The sequence below is a fragment of the Callospermophilus lateralis genome, chromosome 6 (assembly GCF_048772815.1).
Source record: "Callospermophilus lateralis isolate mCalLat2 chromosome 6, mCalLat2.hap1, whole genome shotgun sequence".
In the NCBI taxonomy this organism is placed as follows: Eukaryota; Metazoa; Chordata; class Mammalia; order Rodentia; family Sciuridae; genus Callospermophilus; species Callospermophilus lateralis.
In genome coordinates this window covers 28764333-28786873 of record NC_135310.1, presented here as the reverse complement: position 1 = coordinate 28786873, position 22541 = coordinate 28764333, and the positions used below count along the sequence as shown (strand labels likewise).

General features: G+C 39.1%; 1 protein-coding gene across 1 annotated transcript in view; it reads right to left on the bottom strand.

Annotated features, from left to right (window-relative positions):
• Nhsl1 (NHS like 1) overlaps positions 1-21795 on the bottom strand; it is a 103794-nt gene extending 81999 nt beyond the window's left edge. Inside the window, exon 1 of the mRNA XM_076859686.2 lies at positions 21716-21795. Coding sequence (XP_076715801.2) covers positions 21716-21731 — 16 coding nt within the window. The 5' untranslated portion in view covers positions 21732-21795. The remainder of the gene's footprint in view (positions 1-21715) is intronic.
• Between the last annotated feature and the right edge of the window lie 746 nt (positions 21796-22541).

Sequence of the window (22541 nt, the reverse complement as noted above, 5' to 3'; positions counted from 1 at the left end):
TATGTATTTCATAATTCAAAATATTAATTTCTTAATTCTAAATATTAATTTCTTCTTATAATAAAAGCATTAAATATTAATATTCCTTTCCAGGTTTTTTTTTTTAATTAGAGAAATACGATCTTGGCAAAGAAAGTAATTTGCTGCCATTGCAACCATGAATAATTTAATTTTGCAAGGCTAGAATGACATTTACACAAGATGCCGCTTCAATTGTCCATGATACATAGACTCATCCGAAGATCAGCAGGGGAACCAGGAAAATCTAGTAAACAACCTTTGCAAACAAGCACAAGGTAGGGTTGTCTAGTACTAGTTTCTTCTTGCACTTCAAAAGACACTTCTCCACACCCAGTGAGGAGCCTCTCTAGCAGGATAGCTGGAGAAAGATCCAGAATACCTGTACTGGTAGTATTTTTATACCCTCTATTTTAGTATTCATATAGTTGGTGGCAATTATCTGCTTCATATTTATATTACTGCAGTACTTCATCACTTAAAAAGTTAGTAGGGAGCTGGGTTCAGTGGCACATGCCTTTAATCCCAGAGACTGGTGGAGGGGAGGGGAGGCAGGAGGATCACAAGTTTGAGACCAATCTCAGCATCAGTGGTATCTTCAGCAAGTTAGTGAAACCCTGTCTCAAAATAAAAAAACAAAAAATGACTGGGAATGTAGCTTAGCAGTAAAGCACCCCTGGATTCATTCCTCAGTACCCTACTTACCCCCCCAAAAAAATTAATGAGGAGGAAAACCAGTCAGTCAATCAAACTCTACCCTACTACATCTCAAAGTTGTCACATTTAATTTTTCCTGGGGTCCTAAATCCCCTCTAGAACAAGAGGAATACCTAAAGATTTTTTTTCTAAAATTTTTGACACTTGGTATACAATTAATTATAGTCCCAAATCCAATTATGTTGTATTAAGGTTAACAACAAAGCATAACGAAAATAATAACAAAGCATAATAACTTGTTTTAAAAGAAGAAAATAAATAAAATATAAACCTGCAGAATCTTGTCATATAAAACCATGCCACATAAATAAACAAAAATCTTAAGAATTAACCAATAAAATTTCAAAATTAGGCATTGCTCTACCAACATTGAGTGCTGGAGAAGGCTCCTTAGTTTAATTCCAGCTCTGCACCTATATGTAGCCTTGCTCAATTTACTTAATCTCTTCCTGCTGGTAAAAACGAGGATGATAATACTGGAAAAGTTTTCCCCAATTTGTATATTGTCTGTCATGTCCAAAACAGGCTGAATGAACAGTTGGCCATTTCCACCTTGACCTCTACTTTTTGCAACAATACACAGGCTTCAACCGGATCTCTTTGTACACTGAATAGAGAATAGACTGTATACCAGCAAGTAGAGTAGGAAGCTACTGTCATAAACTAGAGGAGAAACAATAGTGACTTGGACAAGTGATGAAAATGAGACAAATGGGTGGACTGAAGATTTATTTTGGAGGCACATTAGAAAAGACTAGATGTGGGACAGAAAGGCAAGGGGAATCAGGCTTGCAAGATGGCTCAATAGTAGAACACTTGCCTAGCATGTGCAAGGCCCTGGGTGCAATGCTCAGCATCCGCTGCCCTCAAACTGGACGTGTCTTTGATAATTCTCACATGGGCACAACATGCACTCAAGACAGGCTGGGGCAGGACTCAGGAAAGGGAGCCCTGTGTCTGGCCTTGTGGAAGCTGCTAGTATCTTAGAAGAGAATCACACATGCAGTAGAAACCCCCAAACCCAGCCTCTGGTACACTGAAAAGTAAAGAGGAGGTGAGAAAGTGAGGAGATGGGATGCATACTAGCTCTCTACAGACAGAAAAATGGAGGGTACTGATGGATACGCAGGAAATGAAAGTCATTTCAAAAGGAATTTCATTATAACTTCCTGGTTCAAAGAACTTTGGTTTGTTTCCCTTCAAGCTTTCTTAATTTGTTTCTGAGCCCATAGGCCACTGAAAACCCTTTTTAGATTCATATAACAAAAAGGATTCCAAAATCAGGGTTAATGAAAGATGGTAATCTTTAGGCAGAGAAACTGAGAATTGTTTTCTGAATTATTGAGTCTTGATTAATATCAATAAAAAAAGTCCCCATTCCTTCCCCTCCATCTTATCATGATCCTTTTACAACATCCTGCAGTCTCTGTTGTCTCACTAACTGGTTGAGTTTGGATCACTCATTAGGGTAGAAAGTACCTGCCAAAGCAATTAGTGTATCAGGCCCACAAAGTTTGTAGCTTTCCCAGCATTTTCTTTATTAATGGAGAAAAAATTAACACTTTCTCTCTCTCTCTCTCTCTCTCTCTCTCTCTGTGTGTGTGTGTGTGTGTGTGTGTGTGTGTGTGCGCGCGCGTAGGGGGGGCAAACTGAAGGGAAAATTTTAGGATTTTTTAAATTAAATTATTTATTTATTGTAATTTGTTATACACAATGGCAGAATGCAATTCATTTCATATCACACATGTAGAGCACAATTTCTCAATCACTGATTGTACACAAAGTATTTTCACAAAGTATTCATACATGTACTTAGGGTAATGATGTCTGACTCATTCCACCATCATTCCTACCCTCTTGCTTCCTCCCTTCCCCTCTCTCCCCTTTGCCCTATCTAAAGTTCCTCCATTCCTCCCATGGCTCCAGGAATTGAAGGGGGAAATTTTAAATGATGGGTTTTACTGATATAAAATCACCAAGAATTCGAAATTTAGAGCAAATGAGTAACATAGGGTGTGAAACCTCCTCTGAGGATTTAAGAATGGGAAAGCCCAAACCTTATGGGTCTATGCTGTAGATCAGTCCTGCAGCCAAATGGCAAGATTGCTTCATATTTTAAAAGATCTGAATAGTCCTTCAGGGAAACAAAATAAATGTGCATCATTTCATTTAACTCACATCACAGCTCTGCGATGTGTGAGCTGTTATTACTCTCATTTTTTTGAGTTGAGGAAATGGAGACTAAGTAGGATACCAAGTAATGTTCAAAGTTTCTAAATTTGCCAAGAGGATGAGAATTCAAACCAGGTCTGAGACCCTGGAGGTTGCAGGGCAGAATGAGCACTCACCTTGAGTACCTCACTTATACAAAGCAGGAGCAGTGAAAGCTGAAATGAAGCCTGGATTTTAAGTAAACTTTTTATTGGGTACAGAAAATTAGTCAGATTATGTCTACAGCTCCACGAATTGCTACAAAGTGAATGCCAATGCACACATCAAGACAAAGGTCAATACCAGCCCAGGACACTCTGCTCAGGCTCTTGCAGTCCCGACCTGGAACATAACCACTACCCTGACAGAGTCATCACAGATGAGCCTGGCCTGGTTTTGAACTTTTTGTGACTGACTGACTCATACTCTTCTGGGTTTGTGACATTCATCTACGTGGCCGCATGGAGCAGGATGATGTTTAGATGTGTGGTAAGAGAATTACTTATCCATTGTATTATTAGTGTAAATTTGTGTTTTGCTAACTTTGAGTACTGGGAAATAATTCATCTATGAACATTCCCATGCACATACTTTGGTGAACATAGGGATACCCTATGATGGACACATGCCAAGAAGGAGAATTTGCTAGCTCACAGAGTATGCTCATATTCAGCTTTAAGAAATGCTGCCACATAGTTTTCCAAAGAGGAAACAAACACTAGTAGTATAATGTAAAGTTTTGATTCCTAGTAAATAGGCACACACATGAAAACAGAATTTTAAAATATTGAAGGAGAATGTAAAAATCATCAGAGGATCATTCTTCAATATCAAAAATTAATTTAAAAGAAAAAGCAAAAAGAAAAACAAACAAAAAACACTAAAAAGACATCTGAAGGATGGAAGTCCTGCTTGTCATGTAACAGAAACTAAGGAGGAATCTAGTCAGATGGGCATGGAAAGGGCTTGTGGAAAATAAATTGGGCTGGCTATTAACTTTGGTAGAAAGAGAACAATCTTTAGCTAAGATGGAAATTTCTAGACCTCACCTAGCTTTGTGAGACCTGGAATCTTAATGCCTCTGGGCCATGGCTTTTCACCTCTGCAATGACAGGTTTCCACTAACTGAGCTCTAAGTTCCTATTTTGAGCACCATATTGTGTGATATAGATAAAATGGAGAATGCTTCTGGCCTGTCAGAAATAGCTATTCTGTTCTATACCTTCGATATGCAACATACTCAAAGCAAGAATACATAAAACCAGAGGTGTACTCTGCCACACACACACACACACACACACACACAAAAAAAAAAAAAAAAAATAGAAAGGAAGATTAGCTAGGCTGATACACCAGGGAATAGAGGGAAGTTTTAAAACCAATTAAGTGTAAAATATTTGGGGATCTGATAAGAAAGTTTTTAGAGGAAAAGTGATTTGAAAATATCTGGCCAAAATGATTAGAATAAAAATAAAATTTTAAATGTGCTCTCAAGTTCAAATTATTATGCTGACAGCGCATTTATACACCCCTACTTTTCTTCTTTCTGTTTCATCATTTCCTTGCCCTTTCTTTCATCCAGAACAGTTAAAAATATAGGGGAAAATTCCATGTTTTTCTATTTTTACTATAAGAATTTTTTCAATAACTGTTCCTTTATATTCCCTCAATTTGAAAGTTTATTTTTTTATCCATTTTGCTTGAAAATAAAACCACATAAGTTTACTAATTTTCCTCTGCATATAGTTGAAAATTTTTTTTGAAATTTAACTTTCTCTAGGTCACATCATTTTCTGAAGTGTCTGCTTTTGTATTTAAGTAGCCCCCTTTCCTTCCATTTTTAACTGCAATACTAATGGATTTTAAAATAAACTGACATATGATCTTATGATGAACAAAATCCATCTTGATAGTATTGACAAAATGTTTGCCATTCTTGGTAGTTTTTGAAATTCCACCAGCATCTATCCTGCTTCTTTATACTTGAAGATACGCTTGCAAAGGGGACTACACCCTATCATGTGTCTCACATTAGCTTTCTTTGTCTTTGCTTTGCAGTGTTTAAACAAGAAAGCAAATCCAGCCAGCTGTATAAGCAGCAGACAAATCCCTGTCCTGGCTCTCCAGCCTCCTCCTCCTTAACCTGTTGACATAGGAGGTGAAGACCAGCACTGTGAGGCTGCGCTGGATTCTGTACGGATAAGGATTTCCTTTGTGGTTACATACATTGGAAACTGAGATTAAATACGGGGGGGGGGGGGGGGGGCAAAATGACTATTAAACACCAAAATTTGTAAGACATTTAAATGATAGTTCTGAGTGTGTTCAGAATAGCAGCCTGGGAATCTGACAGAGGGGAAGAAAAAGTTGGGAACTGGGGAGGGAAAATTTCTTTTCTTTTTTAATCTGAAGTGACAAAAGAGTAATAAGACTTCTAAGGCTTGCAGCACCAAGAAAACAAATCCCCTCATTTGCATCTGTGAATAGCAGCTGAATTTATAGCTCAAGATAAATGGCAAGTCAGAGAGTGGCAGGATTACCAGTGTCCAGGCATTTGCTGGAAGCATTTACATATGAACAGTAGAAAGAAGTGGGTATACACTATGACCTTTACCAATCCACTTAGGCAAATGAAAACCCCAAGTGAAAAGATCCTCTTTGGCACTGCACTGTGACAAACACCAGTCTGATTTTCAGAGGCCACATAGCATTTAACACACACATATGACAGCAAGAAAAGTAGTAGTTAACAGTATTGGGTCTTGCCAAGCTCCAGGCAAGCTTTGCATGCATTATCCCATTTAAAGTTCATAAAGCTCTTAGGAGTTACAGAATGCCCTGTTTTATAGATGAAAGAACTGCAACTGGGGAAGTTAAGTGACTTGCCTCACTGTCATGTATTTCCCTGGCTAAGCCAAAGTCATTAGTGATTAGAAAGCTTCAGACAAGAGCCTGTGAACTGGACGCCAGGCCTCACTCCTTACTCGCTCATTGCCTCCTACGTGCCTCCTCTATAGCACATGGGCCAAATTCCAATCTGTTTTATAATCTACTAGAAACTGGTAAGTTACACATATAGGACTCAGAAGGGATGACTATGTAGAGAAGGCAAGTATGCCATAACTGTAAGTCCGTATGAGTAATTCCAGATGATTACATGATAAGCCTAAAACACTGAGATTTTATGTCTTGTACTACTTTTTAAAATACATTCCTCATAGAGAACAGTTGTAGTGATTAATAGAGAAGTAAAGAAGGATGGTAGAATAGAGAGAAAGAGCCAAGTTTCCATTTGAAAGGAAGGTATGAGATGGGTTTTAGGAGAAAATAAAGGAAGCAGATCTGTGTTACCAACTGTGCCAACTCAGGGTCAAGGACCTCCGAAAACCCTGTGCAGCAGGTGTGCTCTCATACTAAATAAATGTTTTCTTGAGAAAAAAATAAACACGCTGAGATATAGAAGAAGATGGGCTTTAAAAAGCACAAAAATGTAAATCACTTCTAATTGGTGAAATTAATGTGTACCACATCAACTAAAACTCTCATTTAGGGCAGGGGGCTGGGATGGGGTGGACCACATGCTTATCGTGTACAAGGCCCTGGGTTCAATCTCCAGCTTAAAAGAAAAGAAACGCTTAACATTTATTTCCAAAGTAAAGATTATCTCTCAAATTTATTAAATATATAAAATAATCAAAGCAAGCAAAAAAATACTTGCAAGTTTTTGTAATCTCTAGGCTGTGACGGCCCAACAAGTCAGCAGTCTTTTAAATTCTCCTTTTTGACTAGTCATTCACAGAATTATCTGTGATCATGAGCTGGTATTTAAGATATATAATTCATGATTTGTTTGGTAGGCAAATGCAGGTAGGAGTCACTTAAGGTGAACAAAGTTTCCAAAGGTGAGTGATTTAATACTTTTGATACTAAGTCAACTGTTTTGATATTTAATATGGGCAAATTCACCACACTGACAAAGACCAGACTTAAGTCTTTGCCTGTCCTGCACATGACAACTAAAATGAATGCCTTTTAATGTTGAATTGTATGACCAACACTTAAACTGAATGCCCTTTCGTACACCTGTATGGGGTCTTTATTTCTGGCTGATCAAGATCTATCTCTGAGCCAGGCACAGTGGCACAAACTGAAATCCCAGTGGCTCTGGAGACCAAGGCAGGAGGATCGTGAGTTCAAAGCCAGCCTTAGCAACTTAGCACTGCCCTTAAGCAAGTCAGCATGACCCTGTCTCTAAATAAAATATAAAAAAGGGTTGGGTATGTAGCTCAATCCCTGAATTCAATCCCCGCCACCAAACAACAACAACAAAAAATTTTCTGAACTCTGGACATCATAGTCAGCCCAAGGTGTGCTCATGAATATGTTTCAGACTTCTGAGGGTTTGGGATAGGGTGAGGTGGGGTATCAACCAAAGGGATTCAGAATTTTTAAAGTGAAGTCAAAATCAAATCCTCTCTTTTGATTAACAAAAGATTAGTATGTTTCAAGTATTTGAGTTTGAGGAGGCCTTTGACTAAAGAGCCTGGCTCTCATATGGAAACATTAGAAAAACATTGTGAAGAAGAAGTAAACATCTCAAATGTCCTGCTTCAACAAAACACTTGGAAAAATTGAGAATGAGCCTTTGATATTCTACTACCAAAAACAATCTTCAATCCTTTGATTTATTATTGTTAACTTTTTCTGTGCAAAGTCAACATATAATAGCGTAAGATCCTTTTAGTTGATTTTTCCACTGAAACCCTTAGAAGTCTGAGACACTCAGGAGCACACCTTGGATCTACTATAATATCCAGAGTTCAGAGAAAGATCTTGGATCAGCCAGAAATAAAGGCCCTATATAGATGTATAATTCAATATTAAAACTTTAACTTCTATTTCTAATGAAGTCAAGCCTTTTTAATATAAAGTTTCCCAAACCAATTTATTACCATCCCTCAACCCCACTTTTTTTTTGTTTTATTGGTATATTAGTTAGCAACATTCTTTCTAAAAGCTCATTCTCAATTAATTTTGCCTTTATGAGAGCCATGTCAAATGCTATTGTAGCAAATAACCATGAATTTAACACTGTAAAATAATACCCACTTATTATCTTGCAGTTCTGTAGGTTGATGGTCCGGTGGGCTTAGCTAGGACCTTAGCACAGGGGCCCACAAGGCCTAAATCAAGGTGTGGGCTATCCTACACTTTGACCTGGACTCTGTGAGGTAGAATCCGATTCCAGTTTGATTCAGGCCGTCGGCACAATTCGGGTGCTTTGTAGGACTGGCTCCCTAATGCCCTTCTCCATCACCAGCTGCTGACTCCCTCCCAGCTCAAAATCTCTGGACATCCCCTTCTGCCATCAGCTGGGAGACAGCCCTGTTATAAAGGCTCCTATGACAACATGAGACCCACACCTTGTTAATCCTGACTCATCACCCCTTTGAAGGTCATGAGAACCTTGATTACATCTGCAAAGTCTCTTCTTAACCTACAGGTGTGGCACCCAGGACAAAGGATGTGGTGGCCCCAATTTCTGCCCACTGTAGTTAGTACAGTGGGGAAGGAATTTCTCATTATTTAGATTTCTCCATTCCGGAAGACTCAAATAGACCATTTTATTTTAATAATCAATTATGGGTCGCAATGAACTGAATGTTAGTGTCTCCCTCTAAATTCACGGGTTGAAATCCTAGCCTTGAATGGGATCATATTAGGATGTAAGGTTTTTGGAATTCATGAGGGTGGAGCCTTTATAAATGGGACTTGTGTGTTTATAAATGGGACTCCAGAGAGTTCTTTCCTTCTCTTTTTTTGTGAGACAATACAGATAGCAGGTGGTAGTTCACATTCCAAACGAGGAACCTCACTGAACCCAAACTGGCACCCTGATTTCAGACTTCCAGCCTCCAGAAATGTAGAGTAAACTTTTTATTGTTTAAAAACTACCCATTCTATGAAACTTTGTTACCACAGCCTGAACTGTTATAAATGAATTGTTAAATTATTCATCTGTACTTTTCTTTAATGAGCTCATATTTTCAGGTTGCACCATCATTCCAAGTAATAAATGTTACAGACCTGAACTTGAGCACCTGGCTTTCATTGACAAGATCTATGTCAATTTTCTCATAGAACATTGTGGTGTTGCATGTATCCCAATGACCGTTTTACAGGTAAACCCCTAATTGTTACAGGATGTCTTAGAATGGATATTTCTCTTTCCTAAATAAATAATCTTACTTGAAATTCTGTATGCATTTCAATTCCCTATTAATTATTTACAGAGAATAGCTGATCAGTGGCATTCCTGGTGTAAGTCCTTTATAACTCTCTACAAGGGAGAGTTATATCATGTTATCATGTTCTATTTTGCTTCTAATACCTACCAGACGATACAACAGAACTTTCCTTCCTACTTTTAAAGATTTTCAATTAATGGATTGATTCATCCAATATTCATGTGAGTCATGACATTGAGTCCTTCCAGGCAGAGTCCTGAAATGTTCAAATGAAGGTGAACAAAAATAGGGGAAAGGAGTGGAAAAAACCAGTTAGAGAAAACAGAGGCTGAAGAGGAAATAGGGTTGCAGCTCTCATGAAGAGCCCCTCTATGTCATGTTAAGGAAATTATGCTGTATCCTGAGGGCAAGGGGATGGTGGTGGCTGGGGACTGAGTAATTTTTAACCAGCGGAGAAATACACAGTGGTCTGCTAGTCCCATTCTGGATAGATTTTAGAGAAGGGAGCCTAGACAATTAACCAAGACTCAAAAGATAGGAGTCTCTGCTAATAATGATACCAGCTGCTACCAGTCACTCCCCTATGTCAGTGGTGACACAGGAAAGGAGAAGAGAGATTTGTTCTGGAACACACCCATTATGACATGTCCTACATATAGGATGATGGACGTAACAAGTTAACGAGGTGGAATTGATAGTAAGTATTAGAGAAGACAAAGCGGATTCCCAGTTTTCCCATCATTCTAGGCACTGTATTATGCTTGATCCCCCACAAGATCACCCCTTCCAATATGCAGGGCAGTCACTTCCACTTATTAGATGGTAGAAGTGGCTCTGAGTGGCTTCCTCAGAGTCAGTAACTGACGACTCCAGTGTCTGAAACACCCTATTCCTAGCTGAAGGGTCTTCTACTTCACATGCAAAAGTTTTACTCACAGTTAAAAACATCTTAGATGCGTTCAGGCTCATCCTGAGTGTGTCATTTACTAAGATTTCTGATGGGCATTGAAATGTTGGGTCTTCTTTAGAAGACAGCAGCTGAAAGGAGAAGCTAAGGGAGGTCAGAAGTTCCTACAACTTTTAATATTTACTAACAATTCAAAGATAAAGGGCAAGGAAAAAAGCCCCTAATGCAGTAAAGCACGTAGTCACCCCACAGACGTTACCAAAGCACTTCTAGGAGGACACTTACCAGACTGTAAACATATTATAGAGAAAATGGAGAACAAATGTTCTAATGAAAAAAGAGAGTGGTCCAGTAGAACTCTACAAAACAATCCAGCAGATCTAAAAATTTAGAACAGGGGTAGGAAAACCAAATGAAATAAAAGTACAATGACTAGTCAAATATATATTATATGAAAAAAAAATCACATACTAAATAGTTCTAAGAGAAAAGTATTCTTCCATGGTTCTAAAAAGTATTTGTTTTTTTCTTTTGGTAGATTGCCCACTGATGAGACTATAAATTGGAGTATTTTTTCAAATACTGAAAACCCAGGGGGGAAGGATAGGGCATGGACAAAGGGCGTGTCTCCCCTGAGTGGGAAAATCCTCAAACCTTCACTGGAGAAGTGGGAGCACCTCAGAGCTGTACTTGAGAGAAGCCAGCAGGAAACTGGTCATTTTCCAGAGGATGACCTCCCACCTCAAGGACCATGAAGGTACCTGGGCCATGCCGCCTCCTCCCAATCACCGCAGAGCCCAAATTCATTTGTTCTGAATGTTTCAATTTCTAGAAATACATTCTTTTCTCCTTATGGCCAGTTCCCTTCTTATAAGCCATTAGTGATTAAAATGTTCCACTAGCTCTTTCTATTGGGTTGCTCTAGAAAATAAGAGTCAGAAAGTTAAAATCTTCCTTGCTGTGCTTTACTTATTGCTTGCATGTTTCAGTATCACTGAAAGTAGTAAAATCCATTTTCTATCTCAAGCTGTGCAAAACAAACAAACAAAAAAAAAATTTGTTTTCATAAAAAGCCCTTTTCACCCAAACTACACTAATGTGTCACTCATTTAATTGACAAATTACCTATTAGGATCCCTCAAGGGCCTTAGAATCTAGTAGGAAGCCAAAACACCCTAGTACATCCCTATCACTCAACAAGTGGTTTGTGTTCCGAAGAACATGCAAATCATGCTCATTGAGCTTAAATAATGCAATGAAAGGAAAAACCAGGGTGCTTTAAAAGGGTGATACCCTACACTTCTCATCAGAGGACTTTTTGGTATGCTGTCTCACACCAACCTCAGCACAACAGACACAGATAAAATTGAACTTGCTTTTGAGACACTGAGATTAGCTCTCTAGCTTGGACTGGCGCCCTGTCTAGTTCTAACTCGATCTCTATCAATAAAGCCATAGGAATCCATTTTTCAAAATTCCAAAAGACACTCTATCAAATGTACTAAAATAAAGCCCAAAGGTAAATCTCCATAACTGCATTTAGTACACAGATTGCTACTTTTAATGAGATGGGTGGAATGATCTTCGCTCACACCGTGAAAAAACATGGAATCTTGATAAAGAGGATACCTTCTACCAACACCAAACAAGAACTCAGCTCACGGGGACTGTGTTGTAGCAAGGAAAACTGTTCATTCTCTGCCAGACTAAAGGATCAGATGCAAGTTCTGTAGCTTAGAAAAGCACTTGTGCTTTAGTTCAGGTCTATGATTGATACTTTCTAAGAGAAATTGCCAACATGAGCTTTTACTCTGAGAGAAATGAGGTTTTAAGCAACAGAGCGGCACGATCTCACTTGTCTTAAGAGATTTACTCTGGCCACTAGGTTGAAAATGGGTGTCAAGGAAACGATTATCATAGACTCAGGTGAGACTCAGGCCAGGCAGGCAGCAGTGAAAAAGATAAGAGGCAGTGAGATTACAGGAAAAATTTTAAAGACTGCATGAACAGGACTTTCTGACAATTGAATGTAGCGTAATCAGAAAAGGGAGCCAAACATGACTTCAAGGTTTGGGGCCTAAACAAATGGCAAGATGGGTTTACTGCTGCAATGAGGAAAGTTACAATGGAAGAGAAGTGTTTGGGTGTGGTGGGGAGGTTGATCACAAGTCTTGATGTGTTCATGTCAATATCCAGGCTACAATGTGGAGTGGTCAGCTGAATATATTTCAAGTTTAGGGGAGGGGTCTAGGTCAGGGATAAAAAATTTGGAGTTACCAATATATACCAAATACTAGATTTCCTTACAGGAAAACAGCAAAGGACTCTTGACCCTGGCTGGAGAATTATCTTAAAGTTAGATTCTCATGCAGTGAGGACAACTCTGCTCTGGTAGGCAGTGTGTTTCTCGTTTCTCTACAGGGCATCCAGAGTTTGACCCAATTTTAGACATCACACTGAGTTGCTAGAGGTCAGTGTCAAACCCGAAGTACAGAAAGTCAGTTGCTCTTCAGGCACAGGGCTGGATGCTCACTTTCCAAAGGTGAAAAGAGGGAAAGAGAAAATGAAGGGAAACCTCATCAAACCCAGTCCAAAAGAGCTGTCTGGAAGAACCCTTCCTGATGTCATGTGCCAAAGGAGTCCCATCTATTTTAAGAGCTCCAGTCTGCTCCCAGCTCACAGACACCATGTTTTGCAGATAACACACCAACAATGGATCCATTTTGCAGTTTCATGAAGGTGAGTGAGGGCCAGGGAACAACTAAGACAGACTCATTTTCAGCCAAATTGGTTATCATAAGTGAAAATGCACAGATAACCATTTATAATATTTGTCCTGTCAACAGAACATTCTGTGGGAAGCAGAAAAGGCATTGGATGTGCAGCATGAGATGTTCTCTAGTAGGTGGCTGAAAAGCAGCAGTCTCTGTAGGAGTTGCAGATCCAACTCTGACAATAACGACAAATAATCAAACTGAGGCAGGCATGGTGGCTCACACCAGCAATCCCAGTTATTTGGGAGGCTGAGGAAAGAGGATCCCACGTTCAAGAAAAGCCTGGGCAACTTAACAAGACGCTGGCTCAAAATTTTTAAAAACTTTTTAAAAGGCCAGAGACGTAGCTCAGTGGTAGAGTGCCCCTGGGTTCATTCACCAATACAAAAAAAAAAAAAGAAGAAGAAGAAGAAGACACTTCACTTATGTACAGATGAAACTGTTCACCTATATATTTTTCTCTTTTAGCTCAGGAAATATTTTATAAAAATGAAGTACTTTTATAAAAACCACCAACTGAGCAATCCAAATGTTGCTTTAAATTTTTATCAAATATTTATTCTGCCAGGAAACATTTCTAAAATGTAAAGGTTTTACCTTGATCACAGTGGCAGCAAACACTTCCATTGAGGCAGTCAGAACAGTGTTGGGACACTCTTTCTGGTTCACGCACCTTTGAAAATATTTGTTGCTACAATGCCCATTTGCCATTATATCAGACTTACAATACCTTGTATTCATCTGGATGTATTTCTACAACTCCAAGTTCAGAAAACTTTTCAAAGGTTGATGTAACTATGCTGTGATGAGAAATACATCTGCCTTTCTCACTATGTAGAAATACCATAATTGCAACTTATGGCACAAACCAGTCTTTCAAAAGTCCAAGTAACCTAATCAGCAACTTTTTTTAAAACACTAGGTCAAATTTAAATAACATTATTATATGCTTCTGAGAAAATACCTAGCATCTTATGTAAATTACTGAAACTTCAGAATTTTGTTAGGTAGATTCTATTCTCATAGTTAAGAGTATCTTTATTCAAAGGATGAGCTTATTTGGTTTATGGATAGAGCTGGAATTTGTGAATCTTCCTCACTCACCTAAGTTAACTATTTTTGATATTTAGGTCACGATTAGCAGAAAAATCCTTATAAAGTCTCTGGCATTCAGGCATGGTGGCACACACCTGTAATCTCAGTGACTGGGGAGGCTGAGGCAGGAGGATTACAAGTTCAAGAGCAGCCTCAGCAATTTAGCAAGACCCTGTCTCAAAATAAAAAGGGCCAGAGATGTGCCTCAGTGGTCCAGTGCCCCTGGGTTCAATCCCCAGTACCAAAAAAAAAAAAAAAAAAAAAAAAAAAAAAAAAGTCTCTGCCTTTGCTTTCTTCCCAAAGTCAATCTTGAAGGAAGAAGAACCCCCAAAGCTGGTACAAGCAACACCTTTAGAGTGGACAGGAAAGCCACCAGAAGTCTTGGGAAGCAAAGAGACTAGGGCCAGGGAGAGAACTTCAGAACATCAGGAATGAGATGGAGGCTCTCCTGGTGGTAGGGTTGTGCCCGCCACAAAGTAAGTGCCCATCAAGATCCTGTGAGTTAACATGTACACTCAAAATCTCATTAATATATTTTGGTCAGATCTGATTAATTTCAGGAGCATTTAGAAATATCAGCAAATTCTGGATAAATTTAAAAATATAAATTAGCCTTCAGGATAATATTGGCTGAGGGGGAGTATAAAATACTGGACCAGAGCTTTCTCAGTCCTGTTAAAATTAGGAAAGGGTCTGGATGAAGCAGAACTGCAAATTTGTAAGAGCTGGCTTAGGAAGGAGAGTGAGTACCTGCACCCCTCCCCTGGGTACCAGGTGCCTCTACATACTTTTTTTTTTTTTTGGTACCAGGTACTGATTGAACCTAGGAACACTTAACCATTAAACCACATCCCCAGACCTTTTTTATGTTTTATTTAGAGACAAGGTCTCACAGAGTTGCTTAGGGCCTCGCTAAATTGCTGAGGCTGGCTTTGAACTTGCGATCCTCCTGCCTCAGCCTCCCCAGCCACTGGGATTACAGGCATGCACACCACCTTGCACGGCTCCACACACTTCTTTTTCTTCTGTCATGCCTTCTTATCAAGCTAATTTTTTAGGCATTTTCTAAGGTTCCTTTTCCATTTTCTGAGAATGACAGGATGATAGAAAAGTCAGCCCTGTCAACAGGTAGAGCCCAGTTTGCTATTCGGTCTTCTATCTTCACAGGAATCTCCTGGGCACCCGCCTGGCTCACTGGGTGGGATTCTCTGAATCCTCCGCCTTCCCTACCCAGAATGACCGCTCACCAAATCCCAGTTTACCCTTCCATCATTTGTGTCCCCAACATCTGTTCCCTCAGGAAGGCACAGCATTTGTGACAACTTTTATTCTGAAGGCTTCAGTAGCAATGAAGTATGTGCCCTTCACTCAGTGAAACAAAGCAATAAAGAACATAAATGACCTCCTGCGGTCATCAAAGGAGAGCCTGTCTTGTTTTCAAATGCTGTCTTGCAAAATTTCCTGAGAACAAACATGTAATACATAATCCAACCTTTTGAAAACTGTTATCCGTGTAAATATAAATTCATGTAAATCATGTTTCAACTCATGGTTCCTAAAGCTCGCTTTTATGCTATTTATATCTATTTGTTATAAAAAGGCATTCCAAAGAAAAAGTGGGAACAAGTGCTTCTCTTCTGCATTCTCCCTAAATTAAAACACAGTCAAGTCAGCATGGCCTGTTGTTCAATGGCTCTCAAGATTGACCACAATTGAATGGTACCTGGAGGTGGTGGTGGGCAGTTCATGGTGGACACTCTGCCCCCCTAGCTAAATCCAACCTAAGTTAACAAAAACTGATAAATGTCACATAATCACCAGACAAAAGATGAACACTGGTGGCATTATACCAGAGACTGTTGCCATACTGCCTGCCGAATTAAAACCTCTTGATTTTAAATTTAATTGCTAGGTGTGATTTTATAAAGTAATTTATTTTCTAATTTAAGAATAGCCATTCTCTACCAGCACCACCTCCCCATACCACATCTTACCAAGCTGTTTAATCATGCAAAAAAAAAAAAAACATCCTTTGATGGTTTTCAGCAGTATTTTCTTCTGATGTTTAAAATAGAGAATTCTATGTCCTGTATTGTTTTGTGCCTGGATGTTGGTGGCAACATGATGTCCTGAGTGGTAATTTAAAGTGCCTTTATACTGATCCGTGTGCCTCAGCCTATTAACTATCACCTTTACTAATGCATTGGGCTATTATCACATCTTCGTCCTGAGGGAATTCAATATGGCTCGGGTACAATACAACTTTCCAAACAGCAATCACTGAGGAAGACAGCTAAGAGGGGGGAAGAAAAAACTAACAAAGACAGGCATGAAAATCAGCAAACAGAGGAAAGAAAAATAAGAATGGGACCAGAGGATCAAAAACGGGGCCAGTGCCTTCACTAATCCAAGTCATCTGATTCAGTTCCACCAAGTTACTCAGAGCAGCCCCAGAAACAGGGAGTCCCAAGTTTAATGCACTAGACAGAAAAACGTGTGTCAAATACTCTTTGCTCTTTCAGCCCTTAAGAACAGCATCTCCTAGTTTATAATTATTACATGATCTATTCAGCATGCTGATTTGTTTTCTACTTCAACATTCATATTTTAATACCAGAATTTTACTATTTGTGAAAGAATGGGAGCTAGAAAGTATGGTAAAGTTTTCAAAAGAAAGACTAAAGAAAGGGCTAGCTTTGCTTGGGTTATTACATTTCAATGTCTCTCCCCTCCAGTTTGAGAAATGCAAGTTATCATCAGTGTTTACTAAAAGCACTACTTTAAATTGCAGATTGAGCAAATGTGAATTCCTGTTGGTAGTTATAGATCACTGGCTAATAATTACATGCAATTTTTAAATGAGTACAGGTTGCAAGAATAGAACTTGCGGAATGATGGTTCCAAAATATGCTAATTTATTAAAAAAAAAAACTCAAATTCTGAATGTATGATAATAAAATATCCAGAGTCACATAGATGTGATATTCACAGGGTCCCTTTGCATTTTGGTTTTTAAAAGTCTGCTTCAAAATGAGGTTCAGAATCAAAGAGTAAAATAGCACATGCTTTGCTCAGTGCTTACTTGACAGGTTATTAGCAGCTTTAAGAAGGAGCCAGGGACCCTCCAGAACAAATGTGGCTTTCTAGCTCACTTGAAAAATACACTTGTTTCAGCACAGAAATAACAAATCTGTTTCTGATTCCTGACATTATTTCCCAAATGCTGCCAAGAAAAGAATCTAAGGAATTCTTTTACATACACAACATACACGAGACAACTGGAAAGAGGCCTGCACTGTCTGCATGGTGCACACCGAGGAAGGGGGGCAGAGTGTCCACCATGAACTGCCCTTGTGGGAGCAGAAGCACATGCCTGAGATTGTTCCTAGCTGTAATCTCCAACATAACTCTTTGCTATTATTAGACAACCCAAAGGCTTTCCTAAATCTGTAACTTGTGAAGCAGAAAAGGGTATAGACAGGACCCTATCATGCAAAGCACGCAGGCAGCTGCGACACACCCAACTCCACAGAATTCAACACGTTCCTGCTCCATGAAACTATATTTCTAGATCTTAGAAGACACACTGAAGCTGAGAAAGGGAAAGAACCTTTAAAACACCAAACCAGTTTTAAAATGAAGGGTTGAAGATGTGGTTCAGTGGTAGAGCACTTGCCTAGCATCTGTGGGGGCTCTGGGTGCAACCCCAGCATCAAAAAAGAAAAAAGGGGGCGGGGGGAAACCCAGAGAAAATGCAGAAGCAGGGCAGGGAAAAGTCAATATTAAATTCAACTTAAGGTCCATGAAGCTCATAAAACATAGAGCACAAAAATATGTATGTATTAATCCTTTCCATATTAATAGGAGCATCATTTTTAAAAATACTACCTTATTTTTTAAAACTCAGAAGGAGAATAAGCAGGAGAATTCTGAAAGCCTGAGTCATCCAACAGCCTGAGTTGTCTAATGCAACCATTGAAAGTTTTGGCTCATACTGAGTTGACTGCAGTGAGCTGAGTTCAATTTTGTTTTTGTTTTCCTCCCTCTCAGCAGGATAAGAGTTCATGAAGGAAACTGGATCATTTAAAGGAAATAAGAGGCAACATTTTCTTTTGCATGATGGGTCATAAGGGGTAGATTTCAACCCATCTCCATACAAACTTGTCTTAAGCTTGTATTGCTATTGGTTCCAAATATATTATAAAGCAGCATGGTGGAAGGTCATTCTTTCAGTTCCCCACTAGACATACCTCCTATAAAATGACCCTTGGTCCATGTTACTTTGTGCATACTGAGTTGTATGTAAGGTGTCCCCCCAGAATCCATGTCCACCTGGCACTTCAGAATAGGACCGTACATGGAAATAGGTCTTTGTAAATATAATCAGGCAAAGTGAGGTGAGACACTGGATTAGGGTGGGCCCTAAATTCAATAACCAGTATACTTATAAAAAAGCCATTTGACTCACAGACCCAGGGACATAGTGAAACACAAGAAAGAAGGTCATGTGAAGACAGAGGTAGAGATTGGTGTGATGTTGCCCCAAGCCTTGGAATACCTGGAGCCACCAGAAACTGGAAGAGCCAGGTAAAGACTCCCCTAGAGCCCACACCTTGATTTCAGACTTCTAGCCTCTAGAATTGTGAGGAAAGAAATTTCCATCATCAGCAACTCACTTAGTATGGATTTGACATACTAATGACAGCTGTTATGACAGCTCTAGAAAATTACTACAGATTTGTCTACTAACCAGAACCAGTAATCTGGGCTACCATTCTACAAGAAAATTAGTGGAAAATGAGATTAATATATAAGGTCTCTCTAAGCTTTATGACATTGTGGTGATATCACTCAAGCACATGATTTTAAGTTTTATGAAGTATAAGTCTGTGATGGATTAGAAATTTTTTAAAATGTCTTTACCATAGTTAGAAAAGCACTGCAAAGGTAATATTTATAAAGACGAAGATGATGTACTATAATTAAGGAATTTATATTCAGCTGGCTCTGGCAACAGCTGTCTGGAGTCTCAGCTATTCAGGAGGTGAATGGATCACTTGGGTCTACAAGTTCAAATTCAGCTTCAGTGACATAGTGAGACTTCTGCCCTCACCAAGAAAAGAAAAACAAGAAAAAGAAACAAAAATGAAACTTACATTCTGAACCATCTTAGAAATAATTATGTTCCATGTATTTTTTGTGGTAAAAACATTGTATATTAATGCCTGAATAATCTGAGGATATGTATTAACTATATACACATGGTAGTTTGTTATTAATCAGATTACTTGATTAGCCAAAAACCCTTTTCTCAGACCACAATGGATCATTGGTTATACTTTGAAGGGACAGTACACCATGCCTCTGTTAACCATAGGGACCTTGGCAGAACTTTAGAGAACATCTTCCCAGGGACGGGGGGCTCAGATGTTGCTCCAACAAAATACGTTTGGATGGAGAAAATGTTTCTGAGATACTTCAATGGCAACAGCAAAGAGTGACTGCAGCTGTAGCAGATATTAGAGCAACAGTAAAGACAAAGATGACTTCCTCCCTCTTCTTCTTCTTCTTTTTTTTAATGAATGAGGGATTGAACCCCAGGGCACCCAACCACTAAGCCACATCCCCAGCGCCACCCCCACCTACCATTTTTTTTGGAGACAGGGTATAAATAAGTTGCTTAGAGCTTCGCTAAATTGCTGGGCTAGCTTTGAAATTTCAGTCCTTCTGCCCCAGACTCCCAAGCTGCTGGGATTCCAGGTGTGCGCCACCATGTCCAGTGTCATCTATAAAGACACTTCACTAAGCACCAAACTGGCAAAATGCTGACTTGAGAAAAAATTGTCTCATGAAGAAAAGGAAAACCTGAATCAATGTAAGAAGCTATCTTGATTAGAATGTTTTGTTTCCGAACCACAAGAAACATGCAGGAACATGATTTAAGCCAAAAGAAGGGCAACCTGTTTCCTTTAAGGCCAATGCTAACACAATCACAAGCTCAATATCCCCCAGGACCTGGGGTAGCAATAGAAACAGGCCAACAACTGAAATCCTCTTTTCCAAAGTAAGAACACCAGCCATCAACAAGTGTTAACTCTTAATATCTGTGTTCAATTATTAGGGTTTGCCTCAGTAGATAGTACAAAGGATGACCTAAAAATTATAATTGTAATACAATAGGTAGACAATAAAATATCCACAGTCTGTCCTAACTGCTGGGAGATCAAAAAGTGGGCTTTGAGCAGTATGTAGATTCCAGGTTAGAAAACACATCAGCATGGAAGTACTCTGTTGTCATCACATGCCATGCACTTAATTTTCCAAAATTTCCTAAGTTACTATGGTAACCAAGAGTCCACGAAATTGATAGATTCTTTCATAAAGTGAAATTGCTGTTAAGGGAACGGGTGGGGAAAATATGTGGATGCTACAGAAGTCATACCCAATAACCACTCCACACCTGCATTCAATTAAAAGTCCAAAACCTTGAACTATCATTGGATCATAATGATTTCAACTGCACTGTGGAAATTACACTGTTACCATTCACTTCTATCCAATAATACTGTTAACTCTTCATAGTTAAAATTTATCATTGTTGTTGAGGGGTTAAAAAAAAATTTGAGAACATTTGAAGAGAGCTCATAACTCCCTTCATCTCAAATTAAATTTCAGATATATCCAAGGTCATTTCCCTAGAGTAAGAATTAATTTAATGTTTAGGGAGAAAAAAAAATGTGATTTCCTTTTTGTTCTTAACCCTTGATTTTATCAACTTGTACCTACTCTGTAAATAAATATCCCCAGCTCAAAGTATAACATTAATGACTCAGGAGAGTATTAAGATATCAAATTAGGGTTAAAACCATAAAGGCTAAGACAACAGAATCCATGTCGATTCCTCATTAACAAACTTTGAGAACAAAGGAGCAATCGACAGTGCAAATATGCCAAGACCACTTTATCTCCAAAAATTGCAACTCGGTCAAGAGCTTCCCTTCAACACAATGACATACACTGAAAGATATGAGCAAAATAATCTACTTAAGTTCCTGGGAAATTCATCCTAAGTCCCTCACTTCAACGATCTCATAGAAAACCACTCTCACATGCCTAAATTAAACACATTGTGACAAAAGTTAAAAAAAAAATAAAGTTGGAAGAAAAAATAATCCCCTAAAAGGAGAGCATACACATCAGGGAATCACTAAACATACTCATTATACATCATCTTACTGTACTCAGGAAGTACTACAATTCATATGTAGCTAGAACAAGAAGCATATTCTACAGTAAAATTACTTTAATTTCTGAATTCACATATTAAAGCTTAAAGCGATGGACTCCTTCATTCCCTTCTACTCATTCAAACTTTGTACACGAACAACTCATGACATGAAAACTTCTCTAATAGGGCTCATCCTACAGCTGTAAACTATTTCTACATTTATCAGTCTTACGTAAAAGCCCTCTGTTATCCTAAACTTTTAACAACTGTTGTCTATGACAGAACACACACACACACCACACTCAAACAGAGAAATATCCTTTCTAAAAGAAAATTCCATCTCCCCAGCAGGAGGTCTTTCTTCCTGTTTGCAACAACAACAAAAAAGAACAATGACTTTTTTACTTCCATACTTACAAAAAAAAAAGTCCCTCAAACTTTGTACTGGGAGGAGCGCTGAGATTTAGACTCTGATGGTCTGTGACAATTTTCCCCAATGGACCCAAAGCCCCCTCACCTTTCAGGCAGAACATTCTGCAGCAGTTCCATGGAGGGGCTGGTGCTCTGCAGTCGATGGAGCCTGCAGGGCTAGGCACAGCTGTCTCGCAGCCCACCTCCGCAGTCACCGCCAGAGAGCGGGCGGCCGGCCAGCGCCTGTTACTACAGGAAGCCACTGCCCAATCCCCAGCTTTCTGGGCTGGGCTGCTGACACCTCCCTATCTCTCCTCCGTTATTTCACACCATGGAATCAGCCTGGGAGCCTCTTGGAATGGGAGGGGAGCTGGGCATCCGCAGTCACTCTTCATACTGTCCAACCCAGTCCAGCACCAGGACAAGCCCATTTGTTTGTGCTTATCTCTCAGCATTTTCCATTGCAGCAGATGTAGCTCTTCATGTGATCAACAATACAAAAAAGAAATCACTCGATGCAGTTCAACTGTTTGCTGTTAATTAGGGCTTATTATTCTTTGACCCCATTATTCTTTTTCTGTGGCATGCTGGCTCTCTTTTTCTTATATACAACCACCCAGATACTGGTACATAGCGAATACTAAACATCAGAATATGAAACTGCAAACTTATCTGAGTGTACCCAAATGAGTGAATATATGTGCAATACTCACATAGTTTTAGGCAAACAGTAAGAGCTATATAATAAGTGCTTTCATCATTATGGCTATTACTACAGTTTATAAACTAGAGGGTTAGGATATAAAAGTGAGGCATGTCATATCTAGGGCATTGCCATTTTTACAAATGAGGAAAAAGAATCAGTGTTAGAATATATGAATTTCTAACTCTATTGTAGCCATAATAGACAATTAAATCTCCCCTCCATCCTC